Source organism: Phalacrocorax aristotelis, chromosome W (genome assembly GCF_949628215.1).
Source record: "Phalacrocorax aristotelis chromosome W, bGulAri2.1, whole genome shotgun sequence".
In the NCBI taxonomy this organism is placed as follows: Eukaryota; Metazoa; Chordata; class Aves; order Suliformes; family Phalacrocoracidae; genus Phalacrocorax; species Phalacrocorax aristotelis.
This window is the reverse complement of record NC_134310.1, coordinates 13,599,392-13,618,819: the sequence shown is the minus strand read 5'-3', so window position 1 is coordinate 13,618,819 and position 19,428 is coordinate 13,599,392. Positions and strand designations below refer to the sequence as shown.

General features: G+C 43.7%; 1 protein-coding gene across 7 annotated transcripts in view; it reads left to right on the top strand.

Moving 5' to 3' along the window:
- The window catches only part of LOC142049831 (ceramide transfer protein-like), a 203,754-nt gene that overhangs the window by 142,763 nt on the left and 41,563 nt on the right, over window positions 1–19,428 (top strand). For all 7 annotated transcript variants that reach the window (XR_012657834.1, XM_075077910.1, XM_075077911.1 and 4 more), the window contains 4 exons: window positions 5,688–5,795; window positions 6,610–6,748; window positions 7,741–7,824; window positions 14,807–14,964. Coding sequence is in view for 6 of the 7 variants with exons in the window: in XM_075077910.1 (XP_074934011.1) it covers window positions 5,688–5,795; window positions 6,610–6,748; window positions 7,741–7,824; window positions 14,807–14,964 (489 nt within the window). In the remaining variant the exon portion in view is untranslated. The remainder of the gene's footprint in view (window positions 1–5,687; window positions 5,796–6,609; window positions 6,749–7,740; window positions 7,825–14,806; window positions 14,965–19,428) is intronic.

Here is a 19,428-nt window from a genome sequence, read left to right as displayed (position 1 = left end):
GACTCTAGTTCGTATTGAGTTCTAGCATGTCTGGCACACCAGCACTCAATGGTGGAGCGACTTCATTCAGGCCACGATAGTCTACTGTTAGCCTCCACTCTCCATTAGACTTCCACACTGGCCATATGGGACTGTTAAAGGGTGAGTGGGTCTTACTGATCACTCCTTGGCTCCTCAGTTGGTGAATGAGTTTATGGATGGGGATCAGAGAGTCTCTGTTGGTGCGATATTGCCGCCGGTGCACTGTTGTGGTGGCGATTGGCACCTGTTCTTCTTTGACCTTCAGCAACCCTACAACAGAAGGGTCCTCCAAAAGACCGGGCAAGGTAGACAGCTGTTTAATTTCCTCCGTCTCCAAGGCAGCTACACCAAAAGCCCACCTGTACCCTTTTGGGTCCTTGAAATACCCTCTCCTGAGGTAGTCTATGCCAAGGATGCAAGAAATGCACTGTAAAGGAGAACAACGAGAGGCGCAAAGCCCCGGAGGAGGGGGGAAGGGAGGGGAGAGGGGGAACGAACCGCTGAAACAAACCGCACGCACCGCAGCCACCCGCCAACCCGACACCACGCTGCTCCCAAGCCGCCAACTGCTCCCCCTTCGTATACTGGTCATGGTGTCACATGGTATGGAATGAACCTGCCATTGGCCAGTCGGGGTCAGCCACCCCCACCACAGCCCTACCCCTCTCAGCCCCCCCCGCCACGCGGCAGAGCGTGGGAAGCTGGAAAGGTAGCCAACCCCCACAGTGAGGAGAATTAACCCCTTCTCAGCCAAATCCAGCACAAGTACACAACACAAATCTGAAGCATTTCCATTTACAGATCGTGGTCACAAAACTGTCTCAGACAATTATGTTTTAGTAGCCAAAGGGGGAAAAATGAAAATTACATCAAGAATACTTATTTGTCAGAAGAACCAGAAAACAAGTATTGCTTTATAACTGATGCAGGGACAAGTCATCCAGCTCACAGCAGGCACTTGCAAGCAGCTTAACACAAACAATGAAAGCATGCATCATGCAAAGCCCCACCACTGTACTACCACAGAGAGATCACTGTCACATTTGTATTGCAAAGCATATTATCATTAATTATTCACTGCAGAAATACTCAATTACATCAAGAGGAATGTTGACACAAGCTTCTTCTGTTTATGCAATTTTTCATTTCCCAAGATAAAAATTGGACAAGCAGGTAGAGTCCACATGATAGAAGCTAACAGTTTCTGCTTGAAAACAAAATAACTTGCAGAGGTTATATCAATTCATAGCATCAAGCACTAATGCTAAATTACCATGCTCAATATATATATGTAGTTCTTTGAAATTCCATACATTCATCACAGCTTCAAATCTACACTCTAAACTCTTATTTGTTAGTACATTGCAACACCTTCAGCTTTCTAAGGCGGTGCATGACATCCATTAATGCTTTCAAAATGCTTTTTAATTATGATAGACAAGAGGAAAGAGCCACATGATGCAAGGCTTCATGTGATTCTTTACTGGAGTAGGTGCTGATATCAGCAACAAGGCAGTACATCAGGAAAAACTGCTTTCAGGAAAATAGCTAAGTATTTGCAGAATCATATTGCAGATGTCCATTATGGCTCACACTGATCTGCCAGTTAAGGATTTCCTAAAGTGGGTAAATAATACTCTGGAGTAAAGCAAAGACTCACTAAAAGGCTCTCCCACTTAAAAAAAAAATCAAGGAAAGCAAATTATTCTTCCACATCTTAAAGGAATTATTTCGATTATGTCTCAATTTAGTGCCTGTCAAGCACTTCCATGCATGTTCGTCCACCAAAGCAGATACTTTCAGTTAGCATTAGAAATTATTTATTATTTTACATAACGCAAGCAGCAGGCAGCTCCTCCATGACATACAGCTCACCCTAGGAAGTGATGAAACAGACATTAGGATACAGTGACTCTAATCATGTTCTCTGCGGTACTTGTGAAAAATTCTACTAAAACATCTATAAGATCAAATCACAATATCTTATAAAAACAATAATGTAGAAAAAAGTAGAAACACAAAATGAAAGAGCTGGAAGGTATTATGAAAGACTTTGTGAAGACTAAGCAGAAAAGCTTCTATCGAACACCTGAGTTCCAAGGGCAATTTTTAGACTTGCTGCAAAAGTTTCAACATATACTTGAAGAAAGAAGGGGTAACTCATTGGTGTCATCCTCCTGGCTGAGCTGCTTATAGTAGACTCCCATGACAACATCCGCTTTATTTGTCTATCCCTTAATCCTTACCCAGAGGCTCTCAACTGTGCCATCACCAACTGCAAGCTCCGTGCATTCCAGCTCCTCCACTACATACAAGGCTACCCCCACACCTCACCTGCCCTGCCTATCCCTCCTGAAGAGATTGCAACCATCCATCATTGCACACCAGTCACAGGACTCGTCCCACCAGGTTTCACTTATGTCAATGATGCAATATCTCTGGGACTGGGCCAAGGCTTCTAATGCCTCTTGCTTGTTCCTCATGCTGTGTGCATTTGTGTAGAAACACTTCAAGTGCAGCTCATTGTGCCCATCGTCACATGTAGCAGTCTGAAGAGTCTCGCTAGCACACAGCTCCTCAAACTTTGGTGTGTCTACCTGTTGCCCATTGCTGACTAGCTTGGTATTGCCCCTTTCCCCCTTCCAATCTAGTTTAAAGCCCTGTCGATCAGTCCTGCTAGCTCCTGAGCAAAAAACTTTCCCCTTCTGAGAAAGTTGCATCCCATCGGATGTCAGCAGACCTGGTGTTGAATAGACCATCCTGTGACTGAAAAGTAGTGTTCGCCTCTATCCTTCCAGTTACGGGGAATGATGAGGGAAGAAACAGGAAGAGCCAGCAGATCAATACCTGGCTCTGAGCCTGGTGTCACTGGCATAATTTTGGGTTTGTTGATCATGGGTCAGTCTACATGACACCAGGCCTGCTGGTGACAAAAGGGTTACACCTGTCTCAAAGAGGGGAAAGGATCTTTGTGCAGGAGTTAGCAGGGCTCATTGAAAGAGCTTTAAACTAGCTTTGAAGGGGGGAGGGGATAAAACCAAGCTCGCTAGAGTTAAGCCTGGGGGCAGCACGCCAATGTTTGAGGGACAGTGTGCTAGCAGGGTCCTTCGGTCTGCCATCTCAGTGGACGTAGGGGATGGAGATCCACATAGCAGCAAAGACACGAGGATTATTGATGTGTTAGAAACCATGGAAGCCTGAGAACGGTCACGTAGGACTTAGGGCTTCTCCCCCAAAAAAGGTGGCAGGATCAATAGCCCAATTGAAGTGCATCTACACCAATGCACGCAGCATGGGCAACAGGAGGAGCTGGAAGCCGTTTTGCAACTGGAAAACTATGATATAGTTGCAATCATGGAAACATGGTGTGATGACTCACACAACTGGAGCACTGCAATGGATGGCTACAAACTCTTCAGAAGGGATAGGCAAGGAAGGAGAGGCAGTGGGGTAGTCCTCTATGTTAGGGAGTGTTGTGACTGTCTAGAGCTTGACGATGGTGATGAAAGGGTCTAGTGTTTATGGGTAAGAATCAGGGGGAAGGCCAACAAGGCAGATATGGTGGGTGTCTGTTATAGACCACCCAACCAGGATGAAGAGGCAGATGAAGTACTCTACAAGCGGTTGGCTGAAGTCTCACAATCTCTAGCCCTTGTTCTCATGGGGGACTTCAACTTAGCAGATGTCTGCTGGCAGTACAATACAGCAGAGAGGAAACAGCCTAGGAGGTTCCTGGAGTGTGTGGAAGATAACTTCCTGACACAGCTGGTGAATGAGCCAACTAGGGAAGGCCTGTTGTTTAAGAACAGAGAAGGACTTGTGGGTGATATGATGGTTGGAGGCTGTCTTGGGCCTAGTGATCACAAAATGATAGATTCTCGGAGAAGTAAGAAGAGGGGTTAGCAGAACTGCTACCTTGGACTTCCAGAGGGCAGACTTCGGCCTGTTTAAGGGCCTGCTTGACAGAGTCTCTTGGGAGGCAATCCTGAAGGGCAAAGGAGTCTAGGAAGGCTGGACATTCTTCAAGAAGGAAACTGTAAAGGCACAAGAGCAGGCCATCCCCATGTGTCAAAAGATGAGTCAGCAGAGAAGACCAGCCTGGCTGAGCAGAGAGCTTTGGCTGGCGCTCAGGGAAAAAAAGAGTTTATGACCTTTGGAAGAAGGGGCAGGCAAGTCAGGAGGGCTACAAGGATGTCGTGAGGCTATGCAGGGAGAAAATTGGAAGGGCCAAAGCCCAACTAGAACTTAATCTGGCTACTGCAGTAAAAGACAATAAATAATGTTTCTATAAATACATTAGTAAGAAAAGGAGGGCTAAGGAGAATCTCCATCCTTTATTGGATGTGGGGGGAAACATAGTGACAAAGGATGAGGAAAAGGCTGAGGTACTTAATGTCTCCTTTGCCTCTGCCTTTAATAGTAAGACAGGTTGTTCTGGGGGTACCCAGCCCCCGGAGCTGGAAGGCAGGGACGGGGAGCAGAACGAAGCCTCCATAATCCAAGGGGAAATGGTTAGCGACCTGCTACACCACTTAGACACGCACAAGGCTATGGGGCCGGACGGGATCCACCCAAGGGTACTGAGGGAGCTGGCGGAAGCGCTCACCAAGCCACTTTCCATCATTTATCAGCAGTCCTGGTTAACAGGGGAGGTCCCAGATGACTGGAGGTTAGCAAATGTGACTCCCATCTACAAGAAGGGCCGGAAGGAGGATCCGGGGAACTACAGGCCTGTCAGTCTGACCTCAGTGCTGGGGAAGGTTATGGCGCAGATCACCTTGAGTGCCGTCACACAGCATGTAAAGGACAACCAGGTGATCAGGCACAGTCATCAAGGGATTATGAAAAGCAGGCCCTGCCTGACCAACCTGATCTCCTTCTATGACAAGATGACCCGCTTAGTGGATGAAGGAAAGGCTGTGGATCTTGTCTACCTGGACTGTAGTAAAGCCTTTGACGCTGTCTCCCACAGCATTCTCCTGGAGAAACTGGCTACCCATGGCTTGGATGTGTGTACTGTTCACTGGGTGAAAAACTGGCTGGACGGCCGGGCCCAGAGAGTTGTGGTGAATGGAGTTGAATCCAGTTGGTGGCCGGTCACAAGTGGTGTTCCCCAGAGCTCAGTATTAGGGCCAGTCTTGTTTAATATCTTTATCAATGATTGGGATGAGGGGATTGAGTGCACCCTCAGTAAGTTTGCAGATGACACCAAGTTGGGTGGGAGTGTTGTTCTGCTTGAGGGTAGGAAGGCTCTACAGAGGGATCTGGCCAGGCTGAATTGATGGGCCGAGGCCAATTGTATGAGGCTAAGTGACAGGTCCTGCGCTTTGGTCAAAACAATGCCATGCAATGCTACAGGCTTGGGGAAGAATGGCTGGAAAGCCGCCTGGCAGAGAAGGACCTGGGTGTGGTGGCTGACGGGTGGCCAAGACTGCCAATAGCATCCTGGCTTGGATTCTATTGATTCATAGTAACTTTAGAGATCAACATCAACATCTTAAACTTGCAGACACAATCTGAGTTATTAAGCCCCTGCTGCTTCCTGACAAGAAACAAATGGGCTGGTTTTAGAGGAGATGGCATTAAACTTGCTTTCATTATTTCTTTTTTTTTTTTTTTTTAATTAAAAGCCTCAGCACTATTTTTGTGTGTGGTTTGGTTTTTAGACTGAATCTGGCTATGGATCAGAGTCAAGTTTACGACGCCATGGCTCCATGGTGTCTCTTGTTTCTGGAGCAAGTGGATACTCTGCAACATCCACCTCTTCGTTCAAGGTTAGTGAACAACATTTTCTCTAGTATCGTTGTGTAAATAACACACAACTGGAAAGGAAATAAGCTATACGAAGACTTAGTCACACAATTATAGGAAAAAAAAAACCCAAATCTTTGGTTTATTATAAGTGTTAGTAATTCAGTATGTGATGATGAACAGATTGTACAGGAAGCTTTTTCATGCCTCTATGCAGTTATCCCTCTTAAACTTGTTGTTTTCAAACGGCAAGAAAATCAAGCCGGTGGGAGGATTTATTAACCTTTCGTAGCTAACTTCTGAGAATATCAGTGCTTCTAAATGAAAGGAAATGCTGATTCTGTGACTTAAATTTGATTAATACTGATTGACAAATGATGGCTTTCCTTGCTTCACGTGTATAAATATTTAACATATGAACTTGGGTGGGCTGTACTTCTGGGAGAGCAGAAGAGAAGCAGCACAAGAAAGGGGAGAGTACAGATTAGACCAGAGATCTTAAACTAGAACTGACTGTTTTCAGGCAAATAGGCGTAAACATGGTAGCATGCAATACCATGTTTTTAATAAGCTTTTATTGAATGCTTTAAAGTAGCAGATGCAGTCAAGAGGAAAAATTGAGACCAGTGGACAAAATGAGTAAGAAACACTTTTATACAGTTTCTTATGTTGTTCTAACATTAACAGTATTTCATAGCTGCTGCTATCTGAAATGTCTTCAGTGTACATGAATTTGTTCTTCATAACTGCAGAAATCCTTTTTTTTTTTTTTTTTTGGCATTGAACTATTGCTGAATATGTAGGAGCATTTGAGTCTTTTTTCTCTTGTATTTTCAGAAGGGCCATAGCTTATGTGAGAAGCTTGCAGAAATGGAAACCTTTAGAGACATCTTGTGTAGACAAGTTGATACTTTACAGAAATACTTTGATGCCTGTGCAGATGCAGTTTCCAAAGATGAACTCCAGAGGGATAAAGGTAAAACTGTAATTGAAAACTCTTATCTCCATAGAATTTAACTTTTTACACAGTAATAGCCCTTGAAATAGTTACTATAGCATTTGATGCCATATAAGTAAAATATGTATCTCAAATTTACTCTTTAGTAATGAGATCAATCATAGATATTTCTGCATAAATGGTGTTAACTATTTTTATTTTCACTTCAGAAGTTGGAGTCCCATAAAAATCTGCTTAACCTAAATATTAACCTGTAGCTGTCAACTGTATAAAAGAAATGCTCTTTTAAGCATTTGATGTTATAGAACAACAATTGTTTACCCCCATAAGATGAATTCAAGTTAGTTTAATGCTGTGTCTCTTACCTTTATTTTGAAAAACAATAGGATATTAGTTTTGATAGGAACAATGCATTATTTAAAAAAGGAAAAGGTTCTGCCATAATGAGTGCTCCTGAGATGTAGTGGCTGCAGCTAGAGCACTGAGCGCACACTTGAGGTCCTAGTAGACTCAGGTGTGGATGTTTACCTATCTCTGAACTGTTCTTCCCAGAGCACAGCTTGTCGCTGTATTCATGCACTCTCTTGAGGCGTTTATATTCATCCCCGCATTTGTTCTGGCAGCCTAAAACTTTTGATAGTGAGAAAACAGTAGATAAGTACCATTCCACTTCTTTGAGAACTTTCTAGTATAAGAGAGTAGATAGTTGCTCAGTTGTGGCTCCCTGCTTATCCAGTTGTAACACTGAGGTAATGTTGTTCTTACCATCGAATCAAGTGCTAAATTTCAACACTGAGAAAATGTTAGTCTCCTGATGGTTTCTAACAATAATGTTGATAGTGGTCTTGGGTCAAAAAAAAAAAAAAAAGGGGGGGGGGGTCATGACTGTTGTTATACGAAAAAATCTTAAATACTGCTTAGCCATGAAGATGCTCTTAATTTTTTCTTGCGCACTAAAGAATTGGGAAAGCTTTCTCACTCCCATAACACACACTCTCTCTCAAATTTAGTGGTAGAAGATGATGAAGATGATTTCCCTACAATGCATTCTGATGGGGATTTTTTACATAACAGTAACAGCAGTAAGGAAAAATGTAAGTGTGTCAACTTCTTAACTGAAAATTCATATGAATGGTATGATAAGCCTGATACAAGATGAGTATTTATGCTCTTTTCTAAGCAGAAAACAACAAGAATAGTTATTTGAATGTATGTGACAGGAAGTTCTTATTCGTGTTAAGATAATAATGAAAAGCGGCTAAGGAATGATAATCTGAGTTATTCTTAATTCACACAAATATTACTGCAAGCCTGTCAAAATGGAATTTCTTATTCTGTGTCCAAAGCCATTTCCACTACAAAATTCTGTTGAAACATTTGCATCATTTGGATATTGGGGACTGAGATTTGTAACAGGCAATTGCAGTTTTTCTTGCAAGTATTATCTGCTTTAGCAGTGTGGCAGAGCACAATGCTTTTCCATTTAGTTATGCCCCATTATGGTTCTATGGCTATGTAATGGTTAACTCAACATTGTTACTGATTCTCACTCATCATCATTTTAGTACTTTTTAAAACTGTATTTTCCAATGTTATGATGAACAGAATTCTGATTTTTATTCTTATCTTGAATGAGCTGGTTATAGTCATTGTGCTCACTGCATCCATGCAGTAAATGTGAAGAGCTCATGCAAGTCTTGCTATTATAGAAATCTGATACTTCTGGCCTGCCAGAAGTTGTGTATGCATTTAAAATCTATTTGGCGTTCTTCTTATACTTTCTCTTGTTTCCTGACTGGAATTATTTCAGTATTTACATTCTCTAGTTGTTGACAATTCAGAATTTGTTAGACTTTGGTTCACAAAACTTTGAAGCAGTCCAGTTTCAAATCTGATGGAATCTCCAAAAGAAGTACTTACCAAAAGCATTTTTAAAAATGTAGGCACTTTCTTCAAGAACCTGGAAAATATATGGGTAAAATAAGCCTTTTCTATCTTCTGTTGTCTTTTTAACTGGCTCTAGCTCCCTGTATGTTGCATGTTTCTTTGCTGTATTTAAGTGCTCTTTCTAGATTATTGCCAAAACTGTTACAAGGAAAGGAAATGGAAGGAGCTTTCAGTATACTTCTAGAGAATTAAACATATGAGTAGATTTTTAAAAATTTATAAAGTGCTTGTTCTGCTAAGGATTAATTGTAGTGCTGATTTCAGAGGTTAAGTAGTGTATAACTGAAGTTTTGAATAAATCTTTCTTGCCTCTTATCAGCAAAGATAAGCAAGCTTGCAATGCTCACCTGTAAGCAACTCCACAGTCCCACTAACCCTATTTTATATGTAAAAGACTATCTTTTTGAGGACTGTTAAGTCAGAACAAACTTCACAAAACTGAAAAATCCTTTTTTAAAAAATGTTGTATTTAATTTCACTGTATGATTCATTGTGAAAAAGATGTCTTAGTCAAACATTATTATTATAGAATGATGTCGGAGTTTCAGCTTAATTCACCTTTAGAACATTTCTTCTAAAGGAAGGAGGATCCGGGGAACTACAGGCCTGTCAGCCTGACCTTGGCACCAGGGAAGGTTATGGAGCGGTTCATTTTGAGTGAGCTCACCAGGCAAGTGCAGGACAACCAGGGAATCAGGCCCAGCCAGCATGGCTTCATGAAAGGCAGGTCCTGCCTGACCAACCTGATCTCCTTCTATGACAAGATGACCCGCCTAGTGGATGAGGGAAAGGCTGTGGATCTTGTCTACCTGGACTTTAGTAAAGCCTTTGACGCTGTCTCCCACAGCATTCTCCTGGAGAAACTGGCTACCCATGGCTTGGATGCGTGTACTGTTCACGGGGTGAAAAACTGGCTGGACGGCCGGGCCCAGAGAGTTGTGGTGAATGGAGTTGAATCCAGTTGGTGGCCGGTTCCAAGTGGTGTTCCCCAGAGCTCAGTATTAGGGCCAGTCTTGTTTAATATCTTTATCAATGATTGGGACGAGGGGATTGAGTGCACCCTCAGTAAGTTTGCAGATGACACCAAGTTGGGTGGGAGTGTTGATCTGCTGGAGGGTAGGAATCACAGAATCACAGAATGGTAGGGGTTGGAAGGGACCTCTGGAGATCATCTTGTCCAACCACCCTGCTTGAGCAGGGACACCTTGAGCACGGGGCACAGGACTGCATCCAGGCAGGTTTTGAATGTCTCCAGGGAAGGAGACTCCACAACCTCTGTGGGCAGCCTGTTCCACTGCTCTGTCACCCTCACAGGAAAGAAGTTTTTTCTCATGTTTAGCTGGAACTTCCTGTGTTTCAACTTGCGCCCATTGCCCCTTGTCCTGTCATTGGGCACTATTGAAAAGAGTCTAGGCCCATCCTCCTGACACATACCCTTTAGATATTTCTAGGTATTGCTGAAATCCCCCCTCGGTCTTCTCTTCTCCAGGCTGAACAAACCCAGGTCTCTCAGCCTTTCCTCATAAGGGAGGTGCGCCAGTCCCCTGATCATCTTGGTAGCTCTCCACTGGACTTGCTCAAGCAGTTCCCTGTCCTTCATAAACTGGGGGGGCCCAAAACTGGACGCGGTACTCCAAATGCACTAGGGCAGAGTAGAGGGGGAGGATAACCTCTCTCAACCTGCTGGTCACACTCCTTTTAATGCAGCCCAGGATACCGTTGGCCTTCTTGGCCACAAGGGCACATTGTTGGCTCAGGGTCAGCTTGCTGTCCACCAGCACTCCCAGGTCCTTCTCAGTAGTGCTACCTTCCAGTAGGTCAGCCCCCCAGCCTGTACTGGTGCATGGGGTTGTTCCTCCCCAGGTGCAGGACCTTGCAATTGCTCTTGTTGAATTTCATCAGGTTCCCCTCGGCCCAGCTCTCCAGCCTGTCCGGGTCTCGTTGCATGGCAGCACAGCCTTCTGGCGTATCAGCCACTCCTCCCAGCTTGGTATCATCAGCGAACTTGCTGAGGGTACACTCTATCCCATCATCCAGGAAGGCTCTGCAGAGGGACCTGGACGGGCTGTATTGATGGGCCGAGGCCAATTGTATGAGGTTTCACAAGGCCAAGTGCCGGGTCCTGCACTTGGGTCACAACAACCCCGTGCAACGCTACAGGCTTGGGGAAGAGTGGCTGGAAAGCTGCATGGCAGAGAAGGACCCGGGGGTGCTGGTTGCCAGCCGGCTGAACACAAGCCAGCAGTGTGCCCAGGTGGCCAAGGCGGCCAACAGCATCCTGGCTTGTATCAGGAATAGTGTGGCCAGCAGGCGTAAGGAAGTGATCGTGCCCCTGTACTTGGCACTGGTGAGGGCACACCTTGAATACTGTGTTCAGTTTTGGGCCCCTCAGTACAAGAAGGACATTTTGTTGCTGGAGTGTGTCCAAAGAGGGGCAACGAAGCTGGTGAAGGGTCTGGAGAGCAGGTCTGATGAGGAGCGGCTGAGGGAACTGGGATTGTTTAGTCTGGAGAAGAGGAGGCTGAGGGGAGACCTTATCACTCTCTACAACTATCTGAAAGGGGGTTGTAGCAAGGTGGGTGTTGGTCTCTTCTTCCAAGTTACTTGTGATAGGATGAGAGGAAATGGCCTCAAGTTGCATCATGGGAGGTTTAGACTGGATATTAGGAAAAAGCCTTCACTGAAAGGGTTGTCAGTCATTGGAACAGGCTGCCCAGGGAAGTGGTGGAGTCACAGTTCCTGGAAGTATTTAAAAGACGTGCAGATGTGGCACTTAGGGACATGGTTTATTGGTGGACTCGGCAGTGTTAGGTTTACGGTTGGACTCAATGATTTTAAAGGTCTTTTCCAACCTAAATGATTCTCTGATTCTGTGGCTACTCCATCCCAGGTGCAGAAACCAACATTTTTCTTTTTAGATTTCATCCCATTAATCATAGCCCAATGCTCCAATCTATCTAGATCCCTCTCCACGGCATCTTGTCCCTTGAGAGAGTCAACAACATCTCCCAGTTTGGTATCATCAGCAAACTTGCTAATGGTGCATTCAACTCATGCATCCAGCTCATTGATAAATATATTGAACAGAAGTGGCCCTAGAATTGAGCCCTGAGGAACACCACGCTTGTGAATGGTTGCCAGCCAGATGTAGCCCCATTCACCAGAACCCTTTGAGCAGGTGACCGTTAGTTAAACGGGACTTTCCCTTTGTGAACCCATGTTGACTGTGCCTGATGAATGCATTAGTCTTTAAACACCTTTCAGTACTACTCAGTATGATCTTCTCAGTAATTTTTCCAGGTACCAAGGTTAGACTAACAGGGCTGTAGTTTCCTGGGTCTTCCCTCATGCCCTTCTTGTAGACTGGAATAATGTTGGCTAGCTTCCAGTCAGCAGGGACCTCCCCAGACTCCCAAGGTCTTTGGTAGATGATCGCCGGAGGTCCTGCCATAACAGCCACTAGCTTCTTCAGTACTCTGGGATGAAACCCATCAGGCCCCATGGACTTGTGAACATTCAGCTGATACAACTGGTCCCTTACAATTTCACTGTCCACAAATGGAAAGTCACTGTTTCCGCACTCGTGGTCCTCCAGCTCAGAGGACCGGGCAGCCCAAGATCTATCAGTATTATTAAAGACGGAGGCAAAAAAAGCATTGAATGTCTCCATGTTTTCTTTGCCCCTATTAGTCAGGTGACCATCTTCAACAAGTATCAGTCCAATGTTTTCTTTAGACCTCCTCTTGCTATTAACATATGTCGTAGGAGGTTGTAGCGAGGTGCATATTGGTCTCTTCTGCCAGGTCACCAGTGATAGAACGAGAGGAAATGGCTTAAAGCTGCATCAGGGGAGGTTTAGATTGGATATTAGGAAAAATTTCTTTACTGAAAGAGTGGTCAGACATTGGAAGTGGCTGCCCATAGAGGTGGTAGAGTCTCCATCCCTGGAGTTATTTAAAGGACGTGTAGATGTGGCACTCCAGGGCATGGTTTAGGAGGCATGGTGGTGTTGGGTCGACAGTTGGACTTGATGATCTTAGAGGTCTTTTCCAACCTTTATGATTCTGTGATTCATATCTACATTCTTCTCATGTATCCGCTGTATATACACATTTGATATGTGAAATGTCATTAGGAAAGTCTGTATCTTTAGTACATCTGGCCATTTTGGAACATTTAAATGCAAAGTGACTTCATTTTTTTTCATCATGTGTTTAACAGGAATTTGAAGTGATATCCACATTCCTCTTGTGAAAAGTTCTGTTATCAAGTCTTATATAACTTATATGCTAAGAAATTGCTATGTATTATGGGTACCTGTATATAATCTCACTATAGCTCACTAGAGAAAATAATTTCTGCAACCCATTGCTTTCTGCGAAACTTCTAATTCCAGTTCTTATGAATCCTGATTCCATTAAATTTGCTTTCCATCAATTATTTATATTAAAAGCTTTATCTTCTTTTTGGTTTTTCTATGCCTTGGTTTGATTTCTAAGGGCTAAATCCATTAAAGATTTAGTAGCTGAGTGCTACAAAGCTTGATGAGAAATGAAGTTAGACTCTATGCCCTAAAGTGGAATCATAAGTGATGCGGTGGGAGAAGTAGGTGTCTTAGGTTGAGACACCCATGCCTGTGTATTGAGCAGAAAACTACTCAGGCTAACTCATAATGAAAGATTTATCTTAAACTTCACCCTTTTCTGAAGCTTTGTCTCAGAGCAGCTGTCAAGATTCTTTGATTTCTCAAGTTTCAGGTTCCCTTCTTCTCTATCCAGTCCTGGAAAGACTGGAACAATCTTTTTAACTGTAGCTAAGAATCATAGAATCATTTAGGTTGGAAAAGACCTCTAAGATCAAGTCCAACCGTTAAACTAACACTGCCAAGTTCACCACTAAACCATGTCCCTAAGTGCCACATCTACGTCTTTTATATACCTCCAGGGATGGTGACTCAACCACCTCCCTGGGCAGCCTGCTCCAATGCTTGACAACCCTTTCGGTGAAGAAATTTTTCCTAATATCTAATCTAAACCTCTCATGGCACAACTTGAGGCTGTTTCTTCTCGTCCTATCACAAGTTACTTGGGAGAGGAGACCGACACCCACCTCACTACAACCTCCTTTCAGGTAGTTGTAGAAAGCAATATGGTCTCCCTTCAACCTCCTCTTCTCCAGACTAAACAACCCCAGCTCCCTCAGCCACTTCTCATAAAACTTGTTCTCCAGACCCTTTGCCAGCTTCATTGCTCTTCTTTGGACATGCTCCAGCACCTCAATGTCCTTTTTGTACTGGGGGGCCCAAAACTGAACACAGTAGTCAAAGTGCAGTGTCACCAGTACCGAGTACAAAGGGACAATCACTGGGTGATAAGTCATTAGCTTGCCTCACGGCATAGCAGGAGTTACTTTAACTTGCAGGGCTTAGTCAGTTTCAACATGGGTGTTATTTTCTGACATTTGTGCGTAGTGTTTGATTTGTTATTCTGTCAACGTACATACGAGTTTGACATAGAATAGGTACTTTTTTTTGCACACATTTTAAGTGACTTGTTTAAATATCCTTAGCGACAGATGGCCTGGTTGACAGCATGAAGTAGTTGTTGGAACTGCAAAACCCCATAGTACTTGGATAATTCAACACATTTTATACTTTTATATCATACCTTTTTGTGTTGAGGTTTTAAAATCTATAATTACCTGCTTAAAGCAACCTTGAAATGTTACCTTTTGGGTTTGAGTGCATTTTGAAATTGTTCCTTTCTTACTGCTGTATTGGATATGTTTTAAGGTTTCTCTGTGTTAATTAGGCCCCACTTCTAGCTGTCAAACTGCTATTGTTACAAAGTATTCCCACTCCCTCCACGCATGTGATTTGCAGAGTGCAGAGTAATACAGCGTTACAGACAGACTTGAAATACAGTATAGCAAGATGAAGCTGGAGAGATGCATTCCTCCTTTTGAATCTCTTTCCTTATCCTGTGGATAGCTGAAAATTTTGATTTTTATTTTTAAATTAACTTTCTAGCCAGTCTATTTTCTTCAAACAGTTGTAATATAAAGTATACATGTAAAATGCTTGTTTGAGTTAAAGACAGCTATCAGTGAATGATTCTTGTTTGGTTTTAGTGTTTCCACATGTGACACCCAAAGGAATTAATGGCATAGACTTTAAAGGAGAAGCTATAACTTTCAAGGCAACTACTGCTGGAATCCTTGCTACACTCTCTCATTGTATTGAACTCATGGTAAAACGTGAAGAAAGCTGGCAAAAAAGACTAGATAAAGTAAGATAAATTTCCTTTCACTTTTGTTGAAATAATTCTTTCTTTAGACTGAAATTGAAATTTCAAATTAGCTGGTTTAACTTTTTTTATTCCAGGTATTGCTTTTATTTTTATGTACAGCATTTATTAATTTTAGGTACTTTCATTATTTATTACTCCTATAAAATGTTAAAACCTCATCCTGACTGTTGGTGATACAGTAACGTTATTCATCATATTCTTTGCTTTCCTAGCCCTTGCTCAGACAGTATTCCTATTTTTTATATCTCTATAAAGAACCAGATAGTATTCTACAGTAATTGCTTACAGCCTTCTAAAAGAGACCTAATTATCCATGCTTGCAAAATGATATGCAAATCTCTGAAATGTTTTAATTGTGATAAGAGATGGTAACAGTACTGAGGAGAACAACCAGTTCTAACTTTAAAGGTCTAGGATAAAATTATTTCACTTACTTACCTTTGAAAGACTGAAGAGATTAATTTAAGACATGTTTTATACCAATTGGTTAAATTTTTTAGAGTGATGTCTAATGGCAGTGACAATTCATGGTAAGCTGACTCAACCATTATACCAACTTGAAAGGAGCAGTGTTCCCTCTTGTCAGATTAGATGTGCTAGAAGCATGGCTAGGTTGTACTTCAGGCTTTGATTTCTACAATCCTGCCATCACTGGCTGGTGTCCTATACAGTCCTTTAGAAATTGTTGACTTGTTTTTAATTTAACATGTTTCCATATGGTATATATCACACTTCAAATCTTACTCCATATGTGCTAGTGGTACACAGTTCAAAGAATTAATTAATTCAGATAAAATACATCCACATTTGAATCCTTGCCCCTGTCTCCTGGCTCTTCCTTGTCTATATGTGTCATGGTTTTGGCTGGGATAGAGTTCATACTCTTCACTGTAGTTGGTATAGTGCTGTGTTTTGGATTTAATATGAGAAAAATGTTGATAACACACTGATGTTTTAGCTGTTGCTAAGTAGTGCTTATACGAGTCAAGGACTTTTCCAGCTTTCCATGTTCTAGCAGGCGCACAAGAAGCTGGGAGGGGAGGGGGGCAGAGCCAAGACAGGTGATCCAAACTGGCCAAAGGGATATTCCATATCATATGATGTCATGCCCAGTATATTAACTGGGGGGAGTTGGCCGGGGGAGGCAGCAATCGCAGCTTGATGACCGGTGGCATTGGTTGGTGGGTGGTGAGCAGTTGCAGCACTTGTTTTGTTTAGTTTTTTCCCCCTCCCCAGGTTTCCTCCCTCTCTCCCCCCTGTTATTTTCCTTTTCATTATATTATTATCGTTATTATTACTACTACTACTACTACTACTACTACTGTTTTATATTAATCATTAAACTGTTTTTATCTCAACCCACGAGTTTTCTTCAATTTGATCTTCTGATTCTCTCCCCCATCCCACTGGGGTGGGGGGAGTGAGCGAGCGGCTGTGTGGTGCTTAGTTGCTGACTGGGGCTAAGCCACCACATTCCTTTTTGGCACCCAACATGGGACACAAAGGGTTTGAGACAATAACAGTTGGTGGTCACAGCATTGACTCATCTGTTCTCAATAGTAGTTTATCCGATCTACACCATGTTCTTTTTGCTCTTCCTGTTAAAGATTGGTGTTGGTTTTCTCTGTGCTCTGCAGTGATTAGTGATGTTTTGCCTAGGAGATTTGTTATTAAAACACTGGCCTTGAGCTTTATCAGTTATTTGGGTCTTGCATGGAAGCCATTACTGTACTTGAGGTACCACCTCATGTAGGCAATTAGCAATTATACATCCTCCTCTGAGAGGTTTTTTATGGAGGAAATACAGAATGGCACCTTCGCTGCCTTCATCTATGATGCCTCCTCCTTCATCACGATAACTTTTCAGTATCTTGAACATCCTTGGGTAGTTAAGATACTTCTATTGGTATTGACTGGGAATATTGTTTCAGTTTTGTCTAAGGTTAATAAGCAATTTCAGAATAACATCCAGAGATCTGCCCCAAGGCTCGATAGTTATGGGTGGCAGGGTATGTGGGATAGTATGGGCAAATGCCTAAGATGATGGGCACCTCCATTGTTTTAAGACTTCACCCCTGAACAAGTGCAGAATCCTGAAAAATTAGTAGAATATTTGGAGGAAGTATGTTGTCACCCTGGCAATTCCAGAGAGACACAGATAACTGCAATGTGCTGGGGCCTGGCCCATGCCTATCGAGCCCTGTTCAACACTATTCAGAACCCTCAAGGGGAAGAGAAGGCCTCTGGATCTAAAAAGACAAAGAGAAAGAAAGTAACAGGCACTGAGGCTGCTCCAACCCCAGTGACAAGCACTTGCGGCCACTCAAACACCCACAAGAGGCATTGAAGCTGAATCAGAATCAACCCGTGCCATTATCAGTCGCCCCTATACACAAGAAGAAATCTTGGAAGAGAAAGTTTAGAAAGAGATGATGGAAGAGCAGGGCCATCACGAGGAGAGGAGGAGGAAGAAGAAGAAGGACTCGTACAAGAGACAGAAACTACCCAATCCCTATCCTTGAGTGAGTTGCGAGTTATGCAAAAAGATTTTGGCCGTCGTTCAGGTGAGCACATTGTCACCTGGCTGCTCCAATGGTGGGATAATGGGGCCAGCAGTCTGGAATTAGAGGGGAAAGAAGCCAAACAGCTGGGTTCCCTTCCTAGGGAAGGGGGCATTGGCAAAGCGATTGGAAAAGGGACACAAGCCCTCAGCCTCTGGAGGCGACTCCTGTCCAGTGTGAAAGAAACGTATCCCTTCAAGGAATATGTTATATATCGCCCAGGAAAATGGACCACCATGGAGAAAAGTATTCAGTACCTGAGGAAATTAGCCATGTTTGAGGTGCGTTATGGTAACCTGGATAATGAACAGTCACCCAAAGATCCAGATGAAGCCCAGTGCACATGACCCATGTGGCGGAAGTTTGTACGGAGTGCACCATCCTCGTATGCAAAGTCATTAGCAGTATTGGTGCATAAAGATGACGAGGCACCAGCGGTGGGGGATGTGGTTGATAGACTCTGGGTTTCTGAAGCAAAAATGTCTTCGTCCCTCATCTCGGCTGTGGAGAAACTATCCTGGGAGGTCCAGCAATTCAAAGAAGATATGTCCTACTCCCCACCTGTATAGACCAGTATCTCAGCCATTAGGAGTAAACATCCCTTTGCTCAAGAGAGAGGATGCACACCACGGGCCACCCTAAGGTTTACCTGTGTGAACATGGAGAGGACATGAAGAAGGGGGATGGAAAATCTACCTCGACCCTAGAGGCATGGGTAATTGAGTTGCAAAGAAATGCAGTCACTCAGGAGGGGTTCTTCCAGGAAAGTTGCTGCTCCAGTTTCAGTGAGCAGGTCCGCAGACAGAGGAGTAGAAGCACTGATTTTATTTCTGATCTTAATAGAGAGACTTCTGATTCGCATCAAAGTGAGTAGTGAATACTATGATCAGGACTAGTGGGGACCTGCCTCCACCCAGGTGGAGGAAAGGGAAAACCAGGTTTACTGGACTGTGTGGATCCGATGGCCTGGCACATCCAACCCACAAGAGTATAAAGCTTTAGTGGACACCGGTGCACAGTGCACCCTAATGTCATCAAACTATATAGGGGCAGAACCATTCAGCATTGCTGGAGTGACAGGGGGGGATCCCAAGAGCTAACTGTATTGGAGGCCGAAGTGAGCCTAACCGGGAACGAGTGGCAAAAGCACCCCATTGTGACTGGCCCCGAGGCTCCGTGCATCCTTGGCACAGACTACCTCAGGAGAGGGTATTTCAAGGACCCAAAAGGTTACAAGTGGGCTTTTGGTGTAGCTGCCTTGGAGACGGAGAGAATTAAACAGCTGTCTACCCAGCCCGGTCTCTCGAAGGACCCTTCTGTTGTGGGGTTGCTAAAGGTCAAACAATAGGTGCCGATCGCTACCACAACAGTGCACCAGCGGCAATATCACACCAACTGAGACTCCCTAATTCCCATCCATGAGCTCATTCATTTACTGGAGATCCAAGGAATCATCAATAAGACCCGCTCACACTTTAACAGTCCCATATGGCCAGTGCAGAATTCTAATAGGGAGTAGAAATTAACAGCAGACTATCGTGGCCTGAATGAAGTCAAGTTGCCCCTGAGTACTGCTGTGCCGGACATGCTATAACTTCAATATGAACTGGAGTCAAAGGCAGCCAAGTGGTATGCCTCAGTTCACAAAGAATCACAGAATCCCAGGTTGGAAGGGACCTCCGAGATCATCTAGTCCAACCTTCCTAGGAAGAGCACAGTCTAGACAAGATGGCCCAGCACCCTGTCCATACAACTCTTGAAGGTGTCCAACATGGCCAAGTCAACCACTTCCTTGGGGAGATTATTCCAATGGTTGACTGTTCTCACGGAAAAATTTCCCTCTCATGTCCAGTCGGAATCTCCCCAAGAGCAACCTGTGTCC